This window comes from Tinamus guttatus, unplaced genomic scaffold (assembly GCF_059628265.1).
Source record: "Tinamus guttatus ecotype Peru unplaced genomic scaffold, ASM5962826v1 Tinamus_guttatus_pri_ptg000676l, whole genome shotgun sequence".
Lineage (NCBI taxonomy): Eukaryota > Metazoa > Chordata > Aves > Tinamiformes > Tinamidae > Tinamus > Tinamus guttatus.
This window is the reverse complement of record NW_028289210.1, coordinates 1,358,332-1,378,382: the sequence shown is the minus strand read 5'-3', so window position 1 is coordinate 1,378,382 and position 20,051 is coordinate 1,358,332. Positions and strand designations below refer to the sequence as shown.

Genomic DNA, 20,051 nt, shown 5'->3' with positions numbered 1-20,051 from the left:
GGCAGTGGCGGCGCCGCTGGAGTGCGCTGGGTGGGAGGCAACAGAATGGGGGGAACGTTCAGGGAGGCCACTTTGTGCTCCGGAGTGGGGTGGGGGGACAAGAAAGGTGGGATAACTGGGGAAGTAGACAAAAAAAGTGGGAAACATGGGGAGGGAGTGTTGGAAGCAGGAGGATTAGGATGAAAGAGACAGTAAGGAAGCTTGCTTCAAAATTGGGAAATGGGCAGGAAAACTAGAGACGAAGTGCTGTCTAGTAGACCTGCCAAGGGTTAAAAGAGACGTCAGCTGAGACGGTAGCAGTGAAGAACCTTTAACCATTGGCTCCAGTGAGGTTGCTCAGTGTGTTTGCCATGGCTGGGATCCAGGAGATTGAGAGGACAGTGAAGAACACGAGGACTCTAACCAGAAGAGAGGCAGTTGCCAGAAAGCTGCCCCTGGATGAGGGGTAGACAGAGGCACCTGCCTGGGCTCCTGAACAAGTCGGGCCTTCCATGTCCTGATCAACTGGAGCTAAGCTATCCAAACACATATCTCTTTAATTGCTTAAAGCCTCCTGTGCTCTGCTGTGCTTCATTAAGATTAAACTGTACTGCTTTGGTTTAGGAAGGCTGTCTGGTCGGCGTGTTAGCTGCTGGTCAAGCGCATCTGGCCCGAAAGCGGCAGGCATCTGAAACGGCTTGGACCTGCTGGAGCCACGGATGCTGTAACTGGGAGCCGACCAAAGAGCGGGAGAACTCCGGGATTCCTACCCAGAGAAGGTAAGGGCTGGCGGCTGAAACCAGCGGGAGTGTAGGCATAGACCAGAAATCTAGAGCACTTCCCTGAGTGCACAGCTACGTGTGTTGTAAATGGGACCTTTGAAATTTAGATGTGTAGGGCAGATAAGGGCTGGTCAAGAGGTGGAGTTATTTGTACCAGTCAAATCTGCTGTTGCTGTCTGGAAGTGTAAATAAGGTCACATCTATACACGTTGCTCTTGATCTCTCTCTGCATTTCTGTCATAATGTTCTGATCACTTGGCATTTTGATTGCCAAGCTTGTCCCAGCATTATTTGTTCTTTAAAACCTCATACCCGGATACTCTCAGGCAATTAAAACAACCAGGACAGTGGAGCAGTGCCTTTAAACTAAATGAGAGCAATAGGTAGAGTGGCTTGCTCTGTTGGTGTGGCACAGGTGTGAGTCAGGTGATATGGGACTTATTCCTGGCCTCACCGAGCCACTCAGTCTCTCTACGTGGTTCACTAGTGTATGACTCATCTTTTATGGCTCATCTGTCCTGTCTCTATTGCGGTCTTACTTGCACAGGGTGGGTATAAAATGCTATCAAATTCACCAGTCACTTGCCTGCTGGTGTGGAGCTTTGTATGTGATGCTGGCAGAAGGCCTGGCCATTGGGCAATCCTCAGCCTATGCAGTGTTTTCAGAGTATGCCTGCACCGTGTGGTGGGATGCCCTAGCAGGAGGCTACGCACAGGAGCTCATATGGCCTTGCAGGAGGTCAAGCTACAGAACTGTTTTTGCTGCTGTAGATGAGACTTCGTGAGCGGGTTGCACACAATACTTCAATCTTTTTGTAACTGGGAACCCCTTTTGAATATGTAGGTGCTATGAATATAAAATTCATGGACCACCTTTCCTCCCTCAGCCTATGCTGTGTCTTAGGGGGGTCTCACTACCCACTCTTCATGGTAGTGCCTAAAATCCCACTTGGACAGACCCCAGGGCTTTCCATGGTCCCCCTGCGGCAGCCAGTCCTGCTCCAATATCCAGCTATTCCTCTCCAAGACTAGGGACAAGACGCAGTCAGGAAGGAAAGTCATGGCCTTTGCCGCTAAGAGTGTGAATGAGCAGGGTCAGCTGCTGCCCCCAGCTCCACAGGTCACCTTGCCGCCTGTTGTGCAGCCGAAACCAGGGCTTCAGCTGGTTAGAAAGTGTCACCTATCGACAGCAGGGCTGGTGCCACCAGGTTAGGGCACGGCGAGCACCAGCAGCTCTCAGGGAAGGCTGCTGCCACCGAGCTGAGCCCTTGGAGTGTGTCCAACCGCTTTGTCAACCACGCAGCCACGAGTGCTCGTGAGGAAAGCGGTGCTTGGCAGGCGCCCTGGCGTATGGTGCTATTCCTGTGAGAAGAGCAAATGCTGCTTATCACATGCCCTCAAGAACCATCAAAGGGAGCGCAGACGTCTCCCGTTACTGCTAAAACAAAAAAACGAAGGCTATATGGGTGCAAGAAAACATAGACCCATTGGCAGCAGAACAAGATATAAATAATTAATTTCTCCGATGCCTCCTCTATGCTCCATGCTCTTGGGCTGCTGAGGACGCTGTCTGCCGGAGACGCGCACAGATCTGCTCCCAGACCAGCGGGAATGCAGCCCTGCAGACTGTGGTCACCATTCTGCTCGGTTTGTCCTCTGTGAAGCTCTGTTCTTGGGACATCCTTTAGGTCACAGAAGTAACATCATCCTGTAGGCTGTTGGTAGGAACTGTTGTAACACCAATAAAACTGGGAGATGTCCAGTAATGCCAGCCTGGAATTGGCTGGGATTGGTGAGGTAGGGTAAGGGAGTTAGGACTGAGAGTGGAAGAGCCGAATGCTGTGGCCCTTTTTGCAAAGAAGAGGCTGACTCTTGTGTAACAGTGGTTTGCTTTTGTAAGAGAGTTCATACGGTGCCGGTCTGCTTCCTGCAGGCTGAGAGTCCAGATTTCATCTGCTGAAAGGTCCCTGCGTACAGGTAAAATTTTTCTCTCCATGCAGAGTAATTTAGTGGCAGGGAGGAAAAAAGGTTTTAAGTGGCTGTTTGGCAACCTTGATGAAATATGTGGGTTTTTTGCAACTTGTTTACTAGTGGGCATTTGTCCATATAATGGTTGGCAGCCTTGTTCGCAGCTGAAGTTGAGAGGTGCTGAGGACTTACGGGGCCCCAGAGACTGAATCCTCCTGTGCTTCTCCCAAAAAGTACTCTGAGGTGAGAGGTGCGCTGGGAGGTCGGTGTGAGAGAAGACCCTGAAGATTCATTCAGCATAAACACCCATCTAGCAGCAGGGTATTTTTTATTCCTGTTTTGCTCTTTCCCTCCTGCAGGTCTGTTTGAAGATTCCTTCAGTCATTTCACATAGCCAGGTCGCAGCATCCATGCCATATTGCAGACTTTGGAGCATTTTCCCCATCTTCCTTCTGCACCTTCTGGAGTTACTCTTGACTATTAGGCTTTTACTGAGAGACATTCAGCTTTTTAGTGTGGGAAGAGCCACCTGTAATTAGCAGCTGCTGCAGAAATGGCAGGCTTCTTAAAGTGGAAGTTTAACCTTTGCGTTTACAGCTGTCTTGCGTGGTGTCCTGTGTCTCCTATTTTCTCCCATTTTGAAAATATTAAAAAAAAAAAAAAGGCATTTTGGGATAAGGAAATGATCCTGATCTTTTGCTCAACAGCTTTTTAGCTTCTGATTTAAGCAAACTGCCTGGATTGCTCTAGAGTGAGCCTTCTTTGCAGGAGGACTTGGCTTAGTGCAGAAGCTGAGGGAGACCTTGGGTGGCTGACAGAGCTGAAATCCCCCACGTGTTGACTCGTCAGACAAGGTTGGAACAGTCCCCCTGAAAGCTGCAGTGGAAACCTCCCACAAGGCTGCCCAGCTGGTGGAAAGGTTAGGGCAGGTTGCACAGAGAGCGCCCTGGAGGAGGAAAGGCTTGGTCCTGAACGAGGTAAAATGTGTTTGTGGGTGCTCTGTGGTCCGGGAAAGTGATAAGAGGGTAGATTAGAAGAATACGTTACTAACCAGCGAAATAGGTAGACAGGAAAAGGGAGCAGGCTGTGGATTTGTGGTTTCCATAGTGATGGAAATGTGGCAGCTGCTGCATGGCCGGGCTTTGCCACGCTGCAGTTTGTGGCTATAAGTGTGCAGCTCACGCCGGGCAAATGTGAATATGCGTCAAACGAGAAATGGCTGAAAATGCAACTGCATATTTGTGGTTTATTATGCCTGTTGCATTACCTGAACACACCATGCTGGGTAGCTTGGTTCCCTCATAGCTTATTTCTTCTTCATCTGCTGATAATACTGTGGTTCTTGCTACCAGTGAGTGATACGTTGACCTGCTTCGTTGCTTTTTTCTCTTCCCTATATACATGTGCATCCCACATCACTGATGCCTGGGATTTGAAGCATGAGCAGAGAAGGGTCTCTGCTCTACGCTTGCAATCATTGCATATTTGGAATCAGTGTGGGGGAGCAAACTCTTTTAGAGCACGCTAACTGACCAGAGCACCACTCTGTGAAATTTGGATGGGGGTCCTTCACGCTGTTCATAACTATCAGCTCAATTATTTCTGCAGGCTACAAAAAAGGGCTCTGTCTGTCATTAAATCATGGCTTACTTTAATGGAATTTCTGAAGGGTTTTAAATAGTGAAGACTTAAATCTGGCTTTCACAAGAGGCTTGTATGCAGAATTTCTTGTCATTGCAGCAAATGGGTTGTCAGTGGACTGTGGAGGGCAAGAGCCTGCACATGTGCATGTCAGGTGCGCACGTGCGCCCGCATCAAGCAGCTATACAAGTACCAGTCCTACACCCCCATGTACGTAATCCAGCCTTCCCGTTTCGCTTTTCAGGCATTTGTGCCTATTTAAACTCATTTGTGGTGAAGACCAAAGACCTCCACACCCCATGCGCTTTTTCTTTTTTGTTCCCTCTCCTCTCTTTCCTGCTTCCCTTTTACTGGTACTGCTGCTGGATGCTTCTCTTGTTGTTTCCTAACAAAACCATACCTTGGCTATTCATTTTACTTGTTGGATGGATGTAGTGGGTCATCTGTTCTCCTTAAAGAAAAGAATGTTAATTATTTTCAGAAGGCTAATTAGGTTGCTAATGAGAAGCTGCACTGCAGTAGTATTTCCTTTAATTACTCACTCGTAAGTGCTGTATAGAACAGCCTATTGATCATGCTGTTAAATACAAAGACTTGCATCTGTCTTGGAGATGCACTTCAGGCTACCCAAGAAAAATGCCTTGGTAAATCCAGGAGTCCATGAGATGCAACTGAGCAATTCAGGCTGGTGTTGGGAGCTGGGAGTCATGCAGAACTTAATTCTTTTGCAAGTGAGTGTCTGGAATTGCTCTCTATTTGAGTAGCACTTAATGACTTCTGGCAGCGTCAGTGACCAGGTGTGCTACCTGCCGAACCAATCCATGGTTAGACCTAGCTCTCATCAAATAGTTTAGTCTAATTAGCCAGATGGCAGGCAGAGGCACACAGAGGTGGAGTAGTCCAAGGTCATGCTGCAGATCAATGGCAAACCTAGTAATAAAAACGGTGTTTTAATAAAACATGAGTGTTATGTTAGTGCAGTGCATCATTTAGCCCTTCTTGTCTTTCCCATGGCCAACGTAAGCCAGCTGAGGCAAGTCTTGCATTACTGCTTCATGAAACAGCACAGGTTCTCTACAACCTAAGTCATGTGTCTACTGCAGCATAGGAATATCCATTTGCTTCTCCAAGTCCTGCCTACAACTTGCTTCTCTCTTTTTCACCCTTAGTTGTAGAAACCTCAATATAGATTTGCCACGAGAAAGCCACTCTTCTAGATAGTGTTCTAGTTGTGGTAATTCCAGAATGAGAAGTATTAGGGTGGATCTCTAGAAACCTCTGCTTCTCTGAGAAAGAGCTTCACCTTTTCTACAGCATCCTCTTTAGCTTGGTCTAAGACCTAAGACCTGATCCAGTCTCTTAAGGCACCATTCTGTGATTCTATGATCTTCCAATGGATTTCTGTTGTGCTCACAGTCAGGCTTTGGGGTGTTAGCACATGCCATAGGTCTGCCAGGGAGGATGATGAAGGAAGGCTGTTAAGTGGGGCATAAGCAGGCATAAGAAGGAGTGAGCGGAAGTTCGTATAGTGATCCTCATTGATACAGATTCTCCCTTAACTGGGTCTATATCGTGGCTGCAGTGCAAAGCGTCATACTGTGCAATATATTAAGGTGTCTAAATTTGGGTGACCGTGAGAGTGACTTAAGATGTAAAGTGACAAATACCAGGGAAGATTATTTTTGCCATGGAGTAACAGAGGTCACCCTCCAGTTCTTGAGTGTTTTCAAGGAGAGATGTGCATCCCTAGAACACCCTGTCTGTGCTCCACATGCCTGCTACAGCCTTGGCTGGCGCGTGGTAATTTAAGAATTAATTTTACGTATGCACAATTTCAGTTAACTTCACACATCATTGCAGCTGAAGGACTGCTGAAAGATGATGAAGAGACAATGAAGAAGCTTGTTTAGTTGCAGCATATATGCAGCTCCTAAGAGAGTATAGACCTAAGCACAAAGAGCTTATTTTAAGACTGCTTGGGATACCTTTGAATTGGGATAAGTTGTTATACAAGGCAGTGGAAATGGGTTTGTCATGAGTTTGTTACTGTGTGTATTAGGGCTAGTTACTCTGTGCAAGCATGCTCAGGCTGGTACTTGTTAATTTTCTTAGTATTTTCCTGATTTAGTGTTAGTAGAAGCAAAAATCTTAAATTCTTGTCTTACTAAGAGTATTGTTGAAAATAGTCGGTGCACTGAATTGCCTTCCCATCATATTTGATACCCGTTGATTGTCATAAAAGTCGTTACATGTTTCAGACGTGCACCTCTAGAAAAGAATGGGCAAAATGCCCAGAATGTGCCATTCCAGGACTGTCAATAAGAAATGCATGGTTTAGGCACAAAAATGACAGCTCTTAGGCATTTTATGTAAGCAGGGACAACATATGCTGCCTCTCTGGTTCCATTTGCCATGGGTCACCTGAGGCTCTATTTGTTGAACAGATTTTTAAAATGGTTTAAAGAGATTTTTTTTAACAGGCTTTTTGGTGGTCATTGTGAGCAGGATCAAACTGTTTCATTTAAAATTAAGGGATTCTATTCTGTTCACAAGACCATTCTCAACATACAGACAAAAACTGGCATCTCTGTTCAGCTGACCCCTCACCCAGAGGCATGAGATGCCTGCTGTTGCCTAGAAGAAAAACAAGATAAAGGGAAAAAAAAATTCTTCTCTAGCTGTTAACTGCAAAGAGAGCCTGAGAAGGCACAGCTTGCGACCTGGGTACCTCTTTCGTTAAGTGCCTGAAGTTTATGAATGAATTTCAGCCTGTGGGTAGGATGGGAGAAAAATGAAAACGTAAGTCAGTAGTTCAGGGCACCACAACTAGTAGAGAGTCAGATGGCAAGTCCAAGGTAGAAATCAGCCTGATTCTTTGCGAGGAGGGGAATGATTCTGTATCTCTATGACAAGTCATTAAACGGGCAGGATATTTCTGTCACCCCTGCCCAAGACTGTTCTGCCTAAATACTGTAGGGCAGTTGCATGGTACCTGGGTAAAGAGTTAGATGGGAGTTCAACAGAAAGAAATCGAGTTGCTGTTAAAAGGCCTCCCCAGCTGTGAGAACCCGAAAGAGACGGATCCCTTCTGCAGTGTCTTCATCCCACTGCCGAGCAGGCTCTTCTGGTTTTGTTTCTTCCCCTGAGTCCCTCCTGGGAGGTGCTGAGTGCCGCGAGTTCCTGTGGCAAGTGTGCAGGAGCTAGTGGGCAGCTTGGCACCTGAGGAAAGGGCAGACTAGCCATGGGAGGGATTGGGGAAGAGCAGTGCTTGAGTGGGAAGTAGCTTTTTTATCACTTCCTCCAGTGAGTTCCTGTCTGGTGTGTGTGCCTCTGTGGCACAGAGCTGATAGGCAGCGTCTCCTTCCCTTTTCCCCTGGAGAGCACAGCACAGGAGATAGCCCCCAGGCTGCCGAGGCTTCAGAAACCAGCCCCTTGTGGCACCCAGCACAACTCCAACTGTCTTCTCCTCAAAGACCCATGAGGTTTCTGAGGAGAGGCAGTTATGTTTTGCGGGCTCAGCTGATATTGCTGATGGAGGAAGGAGGGACCGGTGAGTTCAAGATCCTCAGGCTGCCTTAGGCCTTGAAGGTGTTTCAGACTGAATGCCAGGTTTCTGTTAGGCTGGCCCAAGTAGTAGGATCAGAGTTAGTGACAGCGCGGTGTGGTCTGCAGCAGCCCCCCTGTCCTCCCCGGTGCTAGGGAGGCTGCAAGCATTGCGGTCCCGGACAGTTCCTCTTCCGCATGCTCGCAGAGTCGCTTGGGGCAGGAGGGAGTCCCAGGCACAAGAGCACGGAGCCAGCACCTGCCTGGGGAGCAGAGCAGGATTTGCTTTCTGCAGATTGCGCCTTGCGTGAGGGAAAGCGGTCACCACGGTGGCCTTCTGGGCAGTGCCACCTGGGACAAGAGCGGTAGAGGAGCAGTCTTGACTTACCTTTGCACCTTTTACCATAGGGGTTTTGTCAGCTGTCTGACAGTGTTTGCAGTCAAGGATGAGAAACTTATTTTTCTCCTAGTGCTGTCAGAAAATTATTTTTTTTGTAACAGATCAGCTTTTTGGTCCATACCCAACCTTTTCCCTCTTTCTCCCCCCATTCATCTGCATTTGAGATTGTGCCATCCTTCCATCTTCTGTGTGGATTAATAGGTGATAGGAATGAAGAGGTGAGTAGTATTTTTATCTCCTTGCTGAGTTTAGGATTAGAGTTAGCAGTTCTTAAGGATTTTTCCTTTTAAGATGGAACCTTAATTCCCTTTTCAGGTATTTTGTAAATAGCTGGTATTAACATGTTATGGTTACGTCTCCTTCAGGACTGGTGGAATTTGTTAGATTGTTTGTAGAAATGGTTTACAATTTTTTCAGAAACCTAAATGTGTACATCAGGTCTGGCATAGGGGATCAGGGTTTAAGCAAGTACAATAGCTGAATACTATTAGATATGCAAAGCTGTCTGAAGCTGTGGTACTGCTTTATTTCATGAACTAGGCAGCCCTGTGCTATAAAAGATGAATTCCTGGACTCTAGGCATTCAGAAGCAGCTGATGTTACCTTGTGCACATAAATATCAACTTTTATGTCCTATTTTAAGAAACTTAACAGGCTAGTTTTGAAAATGTTGTCCTGTGTCAGTGCAATGAACTCATTTGCTGATTTTACCAGGGAGACACTTCAGTAGAGTCTGAGGTTAATTGGACTTGCTGTAGCCACAAAAGGAAAGGTCGGTCCCAAACCCAGTGCTGTAGTTTGTAGAGCCGCAAGACTGTTCTATGCAAAATTGTGTGTTTGTGTAGGCATATGGAAGAATGATATAGGCAAATGGTAAATGGATCCACTTTCAGAGAAGTTAGCTAAAGGCTCAAGCTGAGCGTGCCCTCTGAAGCTATGGTAAATGATTGGCAGGCTGCGGACAGGAATCCTGAATGCAACAGGAGTGTTTGTGAAAGATGACTTCAGCAAAAAAATGAGTATAGTCGGGGGGGAGGATTATGGGCAAAATTGCTTCTACTTGAGGGAAAGAAAAGGGAAATAAGGAAAACATGGCTTCCAGGAACGGTGGGCAGAAGTAGACCAGCAAATAGCAGTTCTGCTGAGGGCACGAATGTTGATGTTTATTCTTTTATTTAAAAGGAAGTGTGAATGGTCAGTCTGCCTTTGAGAAATCAGCCTTCCTAGAAGGAAAAGTGATTGAAATCTCTCTTTGGTGCTGGCTTTCTGAGAAAGAAAGCACATAAGCAGATGAATAAATCTGATTTGAGGAGAATCATGTATGTTAGAGGTTTATGGTGGATCTGAGGCTTCAGATTGATGGGAGAGAAAAACATAGGATGGGTTAAAAATACATACATATCCCCTTCATGTTTTATTCACAAGTGGTAAGCTTTGTGGTATGTTACTTTGAAGTAAAGCACTAAAAATGTAAACTGCCTTTTGCAGAGATGTGAATGGCAGTGAAGTGCCCAACACAACGGAGGAGCATATCTGCTGGATAGTTACTAAAAACTTAGGTTTTAGGGCCTTGCCCTGGACAGAAAAATATGACTAGTCTATGAAGACAGATGTACCCGCGCGATAGCAGTTACAGACTGCTCATTGTTCTGTCTAAATTGAAACAAACCTGAATGACAGAGAATCAAATTCACTCCGATTGTAAAGGCTTGTGTACTTCATAATGATAGAAGGAGAGGAAAGTGTTCTTTACAGCTACACCTATACCAAGAATTTTTAGGAACTGGTATCTTATTCTGTGGTAAATAAAACCCACCAAGTTAGCTGCTCTACTTTACCTGTAGCAAACTAGGGGAGGGCATCTTGGATCTGTCAACAGTTCTTTTTTATTTCTTTTCTTTTATTTATTTTCTTATTTTTTATACACACCGCTCTTCACAGATTTAAGTGACTTAGATTATGTTGCAGCATTAGCAGGACCAGGAATTTAGGTATTCCCACTTCTTTTAGATATTCCTGTGTGCTTTGCTCACCAACCTTCATTTTCAATGTGAAATGGGTTTGGATTTTTTTTTTTTTCACTCTTATTGCCAAGCCTGACTTTCCTCTGTTGTCAATTGGCCTCCAAACCAATTCTGGCTTGTTACTGCAAATTGTTAGAAGAGTTGGGCTATGTATATTTATTTGTTACTGTGGAACTGATACTGACCTCTAAGTTGTCCGGATCAATTTATTATTGTAGGGCTGTTCATCAGGATTGGACGGTTGTTAATTGCTTTTCGTTTTGGTTCAGAAAGAAGCCTGTGGGCATTTGCTAAGAAAAGGAAACCTTTTCACAGAAGAACTAAATTTCCAAACAGCTTTCAGGAATCATGTAAGATATGCGACGCTGATAATGTTCTGTTCTTAATGCTGTCCCCTCTTTAAGTCTGCTGGCTCTCTAGTGGTGGTGGAAAGATATTGGTTATGGCAAGATGTAAAGTTGCAGCGTGTTCTCAGGATGAGTTCTCTCTCCCCCTTCATCACTATGTTCTGGGTTACTTTTTTTACTAGTAAGGCGTGATGTGCATTATGTTCTTTGAATGTCAGATTTGATTCAGTCAGCTAATACAGTGTTTAAGCTCAAGCTTTCTTTCAAAAATAGCCATGTGTTTTGATTGCCGCCGTACTGGAACGCACAGTTTGAAGGGCAGGACCCTCAGGAACTCTGGAGTTGCACTGCTCCCTGGCAAGGAAGTATGAATGCCCAGGCGGAGCCCTGAAGTGATGCACTGAGCGCTTCTGGCAGCTCTTGAAAAGCTCCTAATGCTCAGTTCTGTTCTCACTGTAGAGAAGGAAGTTAAAATAAACCTTAGCATCACTCCAGGCTCAGATGAAGGTGAGTCTGGTGACTGAAACCCCAACGTGGAGTAAAGCTGATGTGGATCCTTGGGGCGTCCTGTGTCCCCTCCTAGTGCGTGGTCACCTGGGGACCGACCTTCCGTAGCGCTGGCCTCGGGCTCTGAGCTTGTAGCGGGGGACACTGCCTGCTCCTGCAGTGGGTCCCTGGCTTTAGAGCCTCGGCCTCTTGCTGAGGCTGCTTCAGAGGCACTTGGAGCCCTGCTTGGTTTGGAGCCATAGCATCAGGAAACACTGGGAACTCGGGACGGCTTTTCCAAAGAAAACGGAACAGCAGCTAAGGCACGGAATTGGTCGGGCAACAGGTTTTGGGTAGGATGTGACCTTGCCCAAAAGAGATGTTGGGGAGATTGTGATACCACCTTTTGTTGCAATACCTTTTTAGATGCCAAGATTGAACCGAGCAATTTTCCCAGGCTTATTATACGAGCCTGCTGCTTGTTTGCCTCTTGACAGCTCTTAACTTATGCCAGGCCCACAGGAAGCATCTGTCTTGGTCACTATAAGTACAGAGCTTCTGTCTTTACTTGCCCTCAGGTGAGAGTGGCCGTTGAGGGCTGAAGTCACTTCTCCTCGTAACGCACTTTCTGCGCGTTCTGTCTTGGCTTTCTGCATTTCCAGTGCCATTCATGAGATCGCATTAGGCAGAAAGAGGATTTTTTTTGAGAGCAGTGTATTCTTGTTTCCTCTTTGTTCCCTGACAAGGCTCCCCCAGCACGCTCCCTAGCCCTCCCCTCGCAACGAAATCCTCCTCGTCGTGAACGGTGCCTGCTGGGCAGCCCACACAGACACGTTCCTGATAAGAACGACACTTCCTCATCTCTTTGGCTTAGTTTGGTAATTGGATTCATCTAATCTTCTTTTTGTCGTCATTGTGTTTTACTGTATCCCAATTCTCTTTGGGACAGATTTGAAAGATGGGCAGGGATCAGAAGCTCCCTGTGGGTACAGAATGACCCAGGAGCAGCTGGGAAATGATGCCCTTTGCTAGGGGAAGGTGGCAGAGCATAATTGAGGGGAAAAGGCAGATTAGCAATGGTCTGTGCTCACTCACCATAGTGAGTGTGCTGGTTGACCTCTGAGGAAGGGAAAGAACAAAGACCCTCATGGAGTCCAGAGGGAGAGAAGCAGCAAGGACAGATTAATACATCCAGAGCTGACCAAAATCCCAGAGCTCCAGAAGTACTCAGAAACTGCCAGGAGGAAGGAGTGTACATCAAGTCTGTGCTCAGAGACAGCTGTCTGTGGTGCACTTTTAACTTTCATTGCAAAGCTTGATTAATCTATTTGCTGGAACTATTCCACACTTCAGTGCAATCGAAATTCTATTTTCTAAGCCACAGTTAATTGAGGCTCTCGGTTACCTGAAGGATGAATATCTCCTCAGAGCTATGACTTCAGCACATAAGTACTGCCGAGATTTTAGTGCATAAATCTTTAAACAGTAATGAACAAATGTCTTAGGGCCAAATCCAGCACTGGTGTTCTGTAAATCTTTATTTCTAAGGGTTTGTGCAAGACTTATATGAAAATGTTGAAGCCAGACTTGAAGCCCATTAATTGAATGTTGTCTCTGGTTGCAAAGGCACACTCATTTGGTGTTTACTTACAGGGAAAATGCAAAATTAAGGAGAAGAGAAATTAAATTTTAAAAGCACTGCCCCAGAATGCATGTTGATGTGTTTTTGTTTGTTTTCATCCACCAGTCCTTGTGTTTGCTGCTCTTTATTAAAACAACAACAAAAAACAGATACATGACTGACTTTCCAGCTCTTAAGCAAGAGTAGATACAAAGAATGGCAATGAAAGATATCCAAAGAGTCATGAAGAACTATGACTTTCATGTAAGCGCTCCTTGATTTAAAAAAAAAAAAAAATCGGGGACTATTATAAGTGGGAGAGCTGAAGGTCAAGGAGTGGCAGGTGCCACATATTTTGGAGCTCCAGTTGTGGAGACCCAAGCAGTGGCAGAACTGGCAGCCAGAGGCCCTGGCTTGTCAGAGGAGCTGTGCCCTGTGCTCTTCATTTATTAGCACCTCAGGACTAACTCGGGGTATCTTAGGTTGGTCTTAAGTAAGACCATGGGACAACGTGAGTCTTGAAGCACAGTTTGCTTTGGTAGCAGGGAGATGGGCAGAAGGCCACGGGAAGGAGAGCTCTGAACTGGCCAGTGGCCAATTGATCAGGCATAAACCTGGCATGCAGTGATGTCCCCCTCGTGGTGACAAACCTGCTGTTGTTTCTTCATATGCCAGTGGCTTGCCTGTTGGCTGCCTGGGCCACAGCAGCTGCAAACCCAAATACATTAGTGCTCCTCTTTGCATGAGGTGCCTCGCACCTTGGGAAGCTGTCCCTAGAGCAGTTGGGGTTCTCCTTGCTTTTCTGGTGCACTAGGTTGATCGGTGTCTTACCTCGGTCTAGGGCATGGTTAATATCCAATTAGGAGTCGATATTCTAAAATTTAGAGTGTCAGTGTTGTTACAACATCCTTTTTTCTTGCACCCCTAGATGAGAACATGCTGCCCTGATCATCAGAACCAGATCTCTGTGAGAAATAAAGCCCTCCATATTCTGTGCCTGTTAGAGCTGTGGTTTGGAAGTGCCTTTTTTTTGTTGTTGTAGGTGGAGCAGTTCAGGGCTCCTGTGCTGTCAGGAGGGTTTCCCGCACAGGCAGCGTGAGGAGAAATTCTAGGACTGTATGTTCCCAGGCTGATGTGCAGTTTCAGTGTAGTTGCCTTTTTATCATCTCTCAGCAGACTGGGGGAGAAAAAAATGGTCCTGCTAGAGAAAGAAAACTTCTGTGCTGGCCTACCTGTGTTTTGCAAATAATATACTGTTTTGAGGCACTGTTTCTTCAGCTGCTTGAAATATAAAGAGAATTTGCTGTTGATGAAAGGTATTAATTTCATATTTTCAAGCTTGGAAGCTGCCTATTTTCTACAAAATAGCACTATGTGAGCAGCAGCATTGCAAGCCCTGACCTTCCTGTGTGAAGGCTTGGTGAGGAGCTCGGTCTCCACAGCTTATTCCCTCCCTGCTGAGGCAGTTGCGCAGCTGGCAGCAATGTTGCTGCTTTTCAGGAGGTCAACATCCATCACCCTGTAACCACCTCACTGCTCCACATCACTTGTTTTGCTCGGGGAACTAAACAGCGATCGTATGTTCAAACTGCTTGATCTGCATTAACATCACTCCACGAAAAGTCTTGTATCACCAAGTTCAGGTATCTATTTTAGGCTTCTCACAATCTGCATCTCTCACTGGATCCCGTCTTGGCCTTCTGTTTAGCACGGTTCTTATGCATGAATTGCTGCCAAATAAAATAACACCTCTCCTCTTCGTGTCTCTCCTTAAGACCTTTGCTTGCTGTATTGCCTAACAGGGATCAGCCAGTTTGATGTGGTTGGGAAGTGAGATGCTTGGGACAGCTGCAATTTTAATTACTTTGTAAATGCTCAAGTGTCTTGTAGCTATTAAGTCCCCCACTTGTGTTTTGATGTGATATAGCGCATTGTATTTCTACTTCAGTATCCTCTCTTCTATTTCTTACTGTGTACTTTCTGTCTTATTTAAAATGAAGAATTTTGCACCAGGAGCTATTTATGGATTTATGTAGTGCCTAGCACCGTGGAACCAGCTCATTTTTGGGCTTCCACAGTTCATCTGCTCTGTTCTAGGATGCTTTTAATTGGCGGGCTGCCAGTGAGGACCATCTTTCAAGCATATTGTAAGAAGAAAGTTCCTGTGGAAGCTTAGGTTGCTTGAGATAGTAGAAGGGAAGTGCTGAGATGTAACCAGTGTATTGGTGCTTATCTCCTTGCAACTGTTGTGAAAGGGTCAGGATTCCAGGAACAGTCTTCATAATGGATTAATCTCAATTGCAGAGGTTGTCCTTAATCTACATTCAAATGTTACTCCTAGACTTCCAGTGTAGGGACTAGATATCTATTTTGCAAAATGTAAGAAAAGCAGAGAATAACTAGGTAATTAAGCATGTGGTGTATAATATCAGGAAAGAGAGATCTTTATTGCACAGTGCAACTTACATGGTGCAGAATTGGATATGACTTGCTGGGTACATTTGCTGGAGTCTTTGGCTTTGCGGGGCAGGCATAAGGCAAAGAGATAACTGGTTAAGGGATCCCTGGATGAAGAGAGATTGAGAGGAAAGGACCTTTGCACATTTGGGAAACCTGTTTTATTAAAGGTCTAGCTTTAGAAAGACTTCCAAAGCTATAAGGAACACCTGTCAGGCATGCTGCGTGTGTTTCCAGCTAACAGAATTCGAATACATTTTCTATAAAGTCATAGAGGGAAGGGTGAGAAGAGAGGAGCACCAGTGGAAAAGCTTACAAAGAATTACTGAGAAGACAGGAAAAACGTACAGCCGTTGGCAGTTTAGTGAAAACTTTACAATCGCTCTCTTCTGCAGAGAATGACAATTCTGTGTTTCCTTTGCACCTTACCTAGCAATAGATAGTACCTCTAAGACTTCTATTTTGGGGTTTTTTTTTTTTTTTTGGTGTCCATCTCCTCAGATGCAAGAAGTTTCTCCCTTCCTGCTGCAGCTGTATATCCTCATTCAGACTAAAGACAGTCACAGCCCACTTCCTTCTTACAATTTTCCTCTTTCCTGTAGCTCTGACTACTGTTTTCCTTTTGAAAATATGTGGAAATGGGAAGATTATATGAAGATTCAAGATCTTCCCCCCCAAGCTTGTTGATTATGCTGGAAAATGAACTAACATGTTGTTGCTAAACTGCTCTGCCTCTCAGGGAGGAGGTTTGCAGTGCCATTGCACATCAGCTTCTTGTGGCCTGTGTGCAGATACACACCATGCACATTTCTATGATGCCTCCACAGTTGTCTTGGAGCATCTCTTGTGATGGTACATGAGGGAATTTCTAGTCACTCCTTAGTCTTTTACCTGCAAGCTCACAGTTTGCTCTTGAACCATCTCTGCAGCATCTGAAGATAATTCAGTGACCTATGCATTTTGCTCACCTCCTTTGGGTTGGTTATTGTAAATTCTTTTCTTTCTTTATGAACCTTCTCTTTACCCCTCCCCTGGCAGAATCTCCTTTCAGTGCACTCTTGCATGTTACCATTTGCTTCAGAGAGGCACAGTGGTTGCAGAGCAGGGCAGCAGTACTCTGTTTCCAGATGGCATTGGTATGACTGCACGTGACATTGCTGCAGTCCTTTCCTAGCACCTTGTACCACTGAGTTGACAAGTGCTGAGCAAAGAAGTTAAATAATGCCTAATCAGGGGTCAAGAGAAATCTGACTTGAAAGCATATATTTAAAGAATGGAAGAGGTCATATTTGCCCTGTGTTGTATATCTGTAGGGTTTCAGTAAAATTACACCTAAAATAAATCTGGGCTAATGAGTTAGTGTGACAAGGCAGTGCTTAAGACTTTAGAAATCTCTACAATGAATTGAAAGTGTATAAAAACTAATTGTGCTGAGATTGTTCAATGATAGGTAAGTTATGCCCTTTCGAAGCCTTTTCACCAAGTTTCTTTCTGCAGAGGCAGTTTGAGTTTGTTCTCATTTCCTGTTTACTAGGACTAACTACCTCTCTATGCTCAGTTCTTCCTTTTAATTCTCATGCTTTATGCTTTGCTGTCCTGAACCCAAACCTGAATGGATTTCAGTGACTCTCTTGTGCTTTTTGACTTTGGACCAGGAGACCTGACACCATAATTCTTCTCTAAACCATCTTAATTCTATGATGGCATGTGAGTTCTCTAACAAGAGAATTAACAGTTCAATTACTGAGCAAAAGGTGTGGTATCTGAAAGGACAAAACTTCAGAAACTTTCTCTTCTAGTTTCCTTTCTGTTACCTTCATCACAGCATAGTTTTTCAGTACCCTGAACTTTTTGAGTACAAGGATTTAGGGGGCAGCTGAAAGGGCTAAAGTTTTCAGTGTTCCAAATCCATACTGGAAAGGGCAAAGTGCTGTCCTTGAAAGGAGCAGAGAGAAGACATGTGCTCCTTTTGAGATGCCTGCATTCTTCTACTGGCAATTGCATCTGGTAAGTTCTGTGGTTGCCCACTACTGGTCCCTTGTACCTTTTACCACCCGCTATAGCTGCTTGAAGTGGCTCTGGCCAGGCAGTTTAACCCATTCAGGCTCCTTCTGAGTCTCAGAGCCTAGTAAGGAGCCACCACGACTTAAATCCACTGCAGTAAAACTGAGATGATAACTCGCTCTCTTTCTCAGGTCCTTTGCGGGCGTTATGAGTTGCCGTGTGGGGGACGGGAGCTCGTGGCATCCTTCCTGACTTCTCTCCCTGCTGTCCTTTCAGAGTGTGCGCAGAAGAATGGCGGCAGCAGAGCCCCTGACCGCGTTCTCCCGGTGGTACCTCTACGCCATCCACGGTTACTTCTGTGAGGTGATGTTCACGGCTGCCTGGGAGTTTGTGGTCAACTTTAACTGGAAGTTCCCCGGTGTCACCAGCGTGTGGGCACTCTTCATTTATGGCACCTCCATCCTCATCGTGGAGAAGATGTACCTGTACCTCAAGGACAAGTGTAACATTGTGGTGCGCTGCCTCATTTACACTCTTTGGACATATCTCTGGGAGTTCACTACTGGCCTCATTCTGCGCCAGTTCAATGCCTGCCCATGGGACTATTCCCAGTTTGATTTTGACTTCATGGGCCTCATCACCCTGGAGTATGCCATCCCCTGGTTCTGTGCGTCCTTCATCATGGAGCAGCTGGTGATCAGAAACACCCTGCGTTTACGGTTTGATGAGACAGCGGAGCCAGGGGCCCCCACCGTCCCCGTTGCCTTGGCCAACGGCCACGTGAAGACCGACTGAGCGGTGACTCAGAGCCACTCTTAGCAGCTGAGAGAGCCTACACCTCTACTACAGACTGGCAGCGCTGGCTTTGAGGGACTTCTCTCTCCTGTATGATAAGATTCATAAGCCCCATTTTTTCTAAAGGGGGTGTGCATGGGATATACCAGAAAAAAATATGGAACCAATGATTTTTCTATGGATTTTATCCTTTGGACTCCAAGGACCAATGTCAGCTACTTGTTAGTTAGGTCATTTCTGATTTTAAATTATTACAGATGAAGGCAGTTCTTTTGCTTACATGTATGTGAAGAAAGAAGAAGAAAATGCTACAGTGGAAATGCATACGATTCTTTTTTTTTTTTTTTAAAAAAAAAAAAAAAAAGTTAGTGGATGGGCATGGATGTGCCAGCTAAGTTAACGATTGGCTTACTCTATTAGGCAATATTCAGGTGCTTGCTTGCAACCAATACCTCCCATGGGACCTGAGAAGCTGCAGGACCAAGGAAAATCCATGTGCTGTCAAGAAGAGCCAGGGACTGGCAGCGTGCTGGGGAGGTAGATGGAGGTCCCCTTGGCCTACCGCCAGGTTCTTTGTTTGCACCACAGTATAGGCTGGTGCTGGACATCTTGCTCAATTTATACCAGTCTTGTACTTTTTTTGAACTCTCAGACCTGATGTTCACTAGAGAACTCCTGCCCTCCCCCCGCCCTTTTTTTTTTTTTTAATAAAGGCCTTTTTTTGCCAAGTGAATTTTACCATAATCTCTGCAGTTTGGATCTTGGCAAGAAGAACAAGAACTAGCTTATGTCTTCCCATCACCTGTATCCCCTTGAAGCGGGACTTGCCCAAAGGGCTGCTCCAGATTCTGGTTTCCATCCCAACTGTGCAAAGTTTGTAAAGACTATACACACTGCAGGTGTTTGCTGCTTTCCTTCCCAGGGATTCCTCTGTTTCTGGTGCCGTTGCTGACTTTTTAGTCTGGCTGTAACCCCTTGTACTTGATCAAAGGTCAGAAATCTTTGTGTGGCTAAGGCAGGAGCCAGCATCCAGAGCCCTCTGGGATTGACTGTCAGCTTTCTTTAGCAGTGGCACCTCTTGGCCCAGTTCGCCCAATGTTCCTCTCAGAGTATCCAGAGCTGAGTTTATTTTTTTTCCCTCTTCCCCCACCTTACTTTGCATCACTACAGCAGCCCTGTGCCCTAACGCGGACGGGAGGCAGCCGGGGTAGGCCGCAGCACCCGGTACAGCGAGGCACGTTGGCAAAGCGGTTTCCGAAGAGCCCTTCTCGTGCGGCCCTGCCCGCCGCTGTGGTGAGGCGGGGAGCGCGGCCCGCAGCGAGGCCGAGGAAGTGCCCGGGCTCCGTTTTAGAGAGACCTGGGCTGGGCGGTTTGGAGTTCATTCAAGGTAGCAACGTTCTTGGAGCACACGGAAAGCTGTAATGCTAAAAAAGTGCTTCATTACTGGCAGCCACAGCTAATGATTTGCTTTGGGAAATCCTGATAGTTGGAATTAGCAACAAACATGGAGCTTCCAGCTGTCAGACCTCACTCCTAACAGTTTTAGGAGGAGGTTTGCTTAAATTGCCCTGTAGGGGCAGGTACAGTGTAGGGGTTGGTTCTTTCGCCAAAGCCACCAGAGCTGTGCCAGGGATGAATTTGGCTAGCAAAGCAGATCTGTGTGATTGTAGAATTCCACTCGTGTTGGAAATGCTCTTGTCTGTGTTGGTCCTCTGCTCCCAATAGGACGTGCTCAGCTATGGACCTGCTCCTTGCCCTGGAGCATCATTCCAGAGAGGAAAAGCACTTCTGGTTGCGTGAGGGGAATCGTCGCCAAGTTCTTCACTTACAAGGGCGATAATAATCCTTTTCGTAATACACAGAGTGCAATTATTTTATTGCTCCTTCACCCTTCTCACATGACATCTGTTGCTGGCAATGGACATGTGAAAACTCTGGTGTCAAGGAGTTAAGCAAACCTGCCTTGGGGTATGCGATGTTGTCTGAAGCACTCAGAATACTTAG

General features: G+C 45.9%; 1 protein-coding gene across 1 annotated transcript; it reads left to right on the top strand.

Moving 5' to 3' along the window:
- The first annotated feature begins 692 nt into the window (after window positions 1–692).
- Window positions 693–18,374, top strand: TMEM229B (transmembrane protein 229B). Its single transcript, XM_010212193.2, has 2 exons — window positions 693–758; window positions 17,529–18,374. The coding sequence occupies exon 2, from the start codon at window positions 17,544–17,546 to the stop codon at window positions 18,045–18,047; it is 504 nt and encodes a 167-aa protein (XP_010210495.1). The 5' UTR covers window positions 693–758; window positions 17,529–17,543; the 3' UTR covers window positions 18,048–18,374.
- Window positions 18,375–20,051: the final 1,677 nt, after the last annotated feature.

Coding starts and splice junctions, on each gene's coding strand:
- TMEM229B (XM_010212193.2), top strand. CDS start 17,544: ATGGCGGCAGCAGAGCCCCTGACCGCGTTCTCCCGGTGGTACCTCTAC.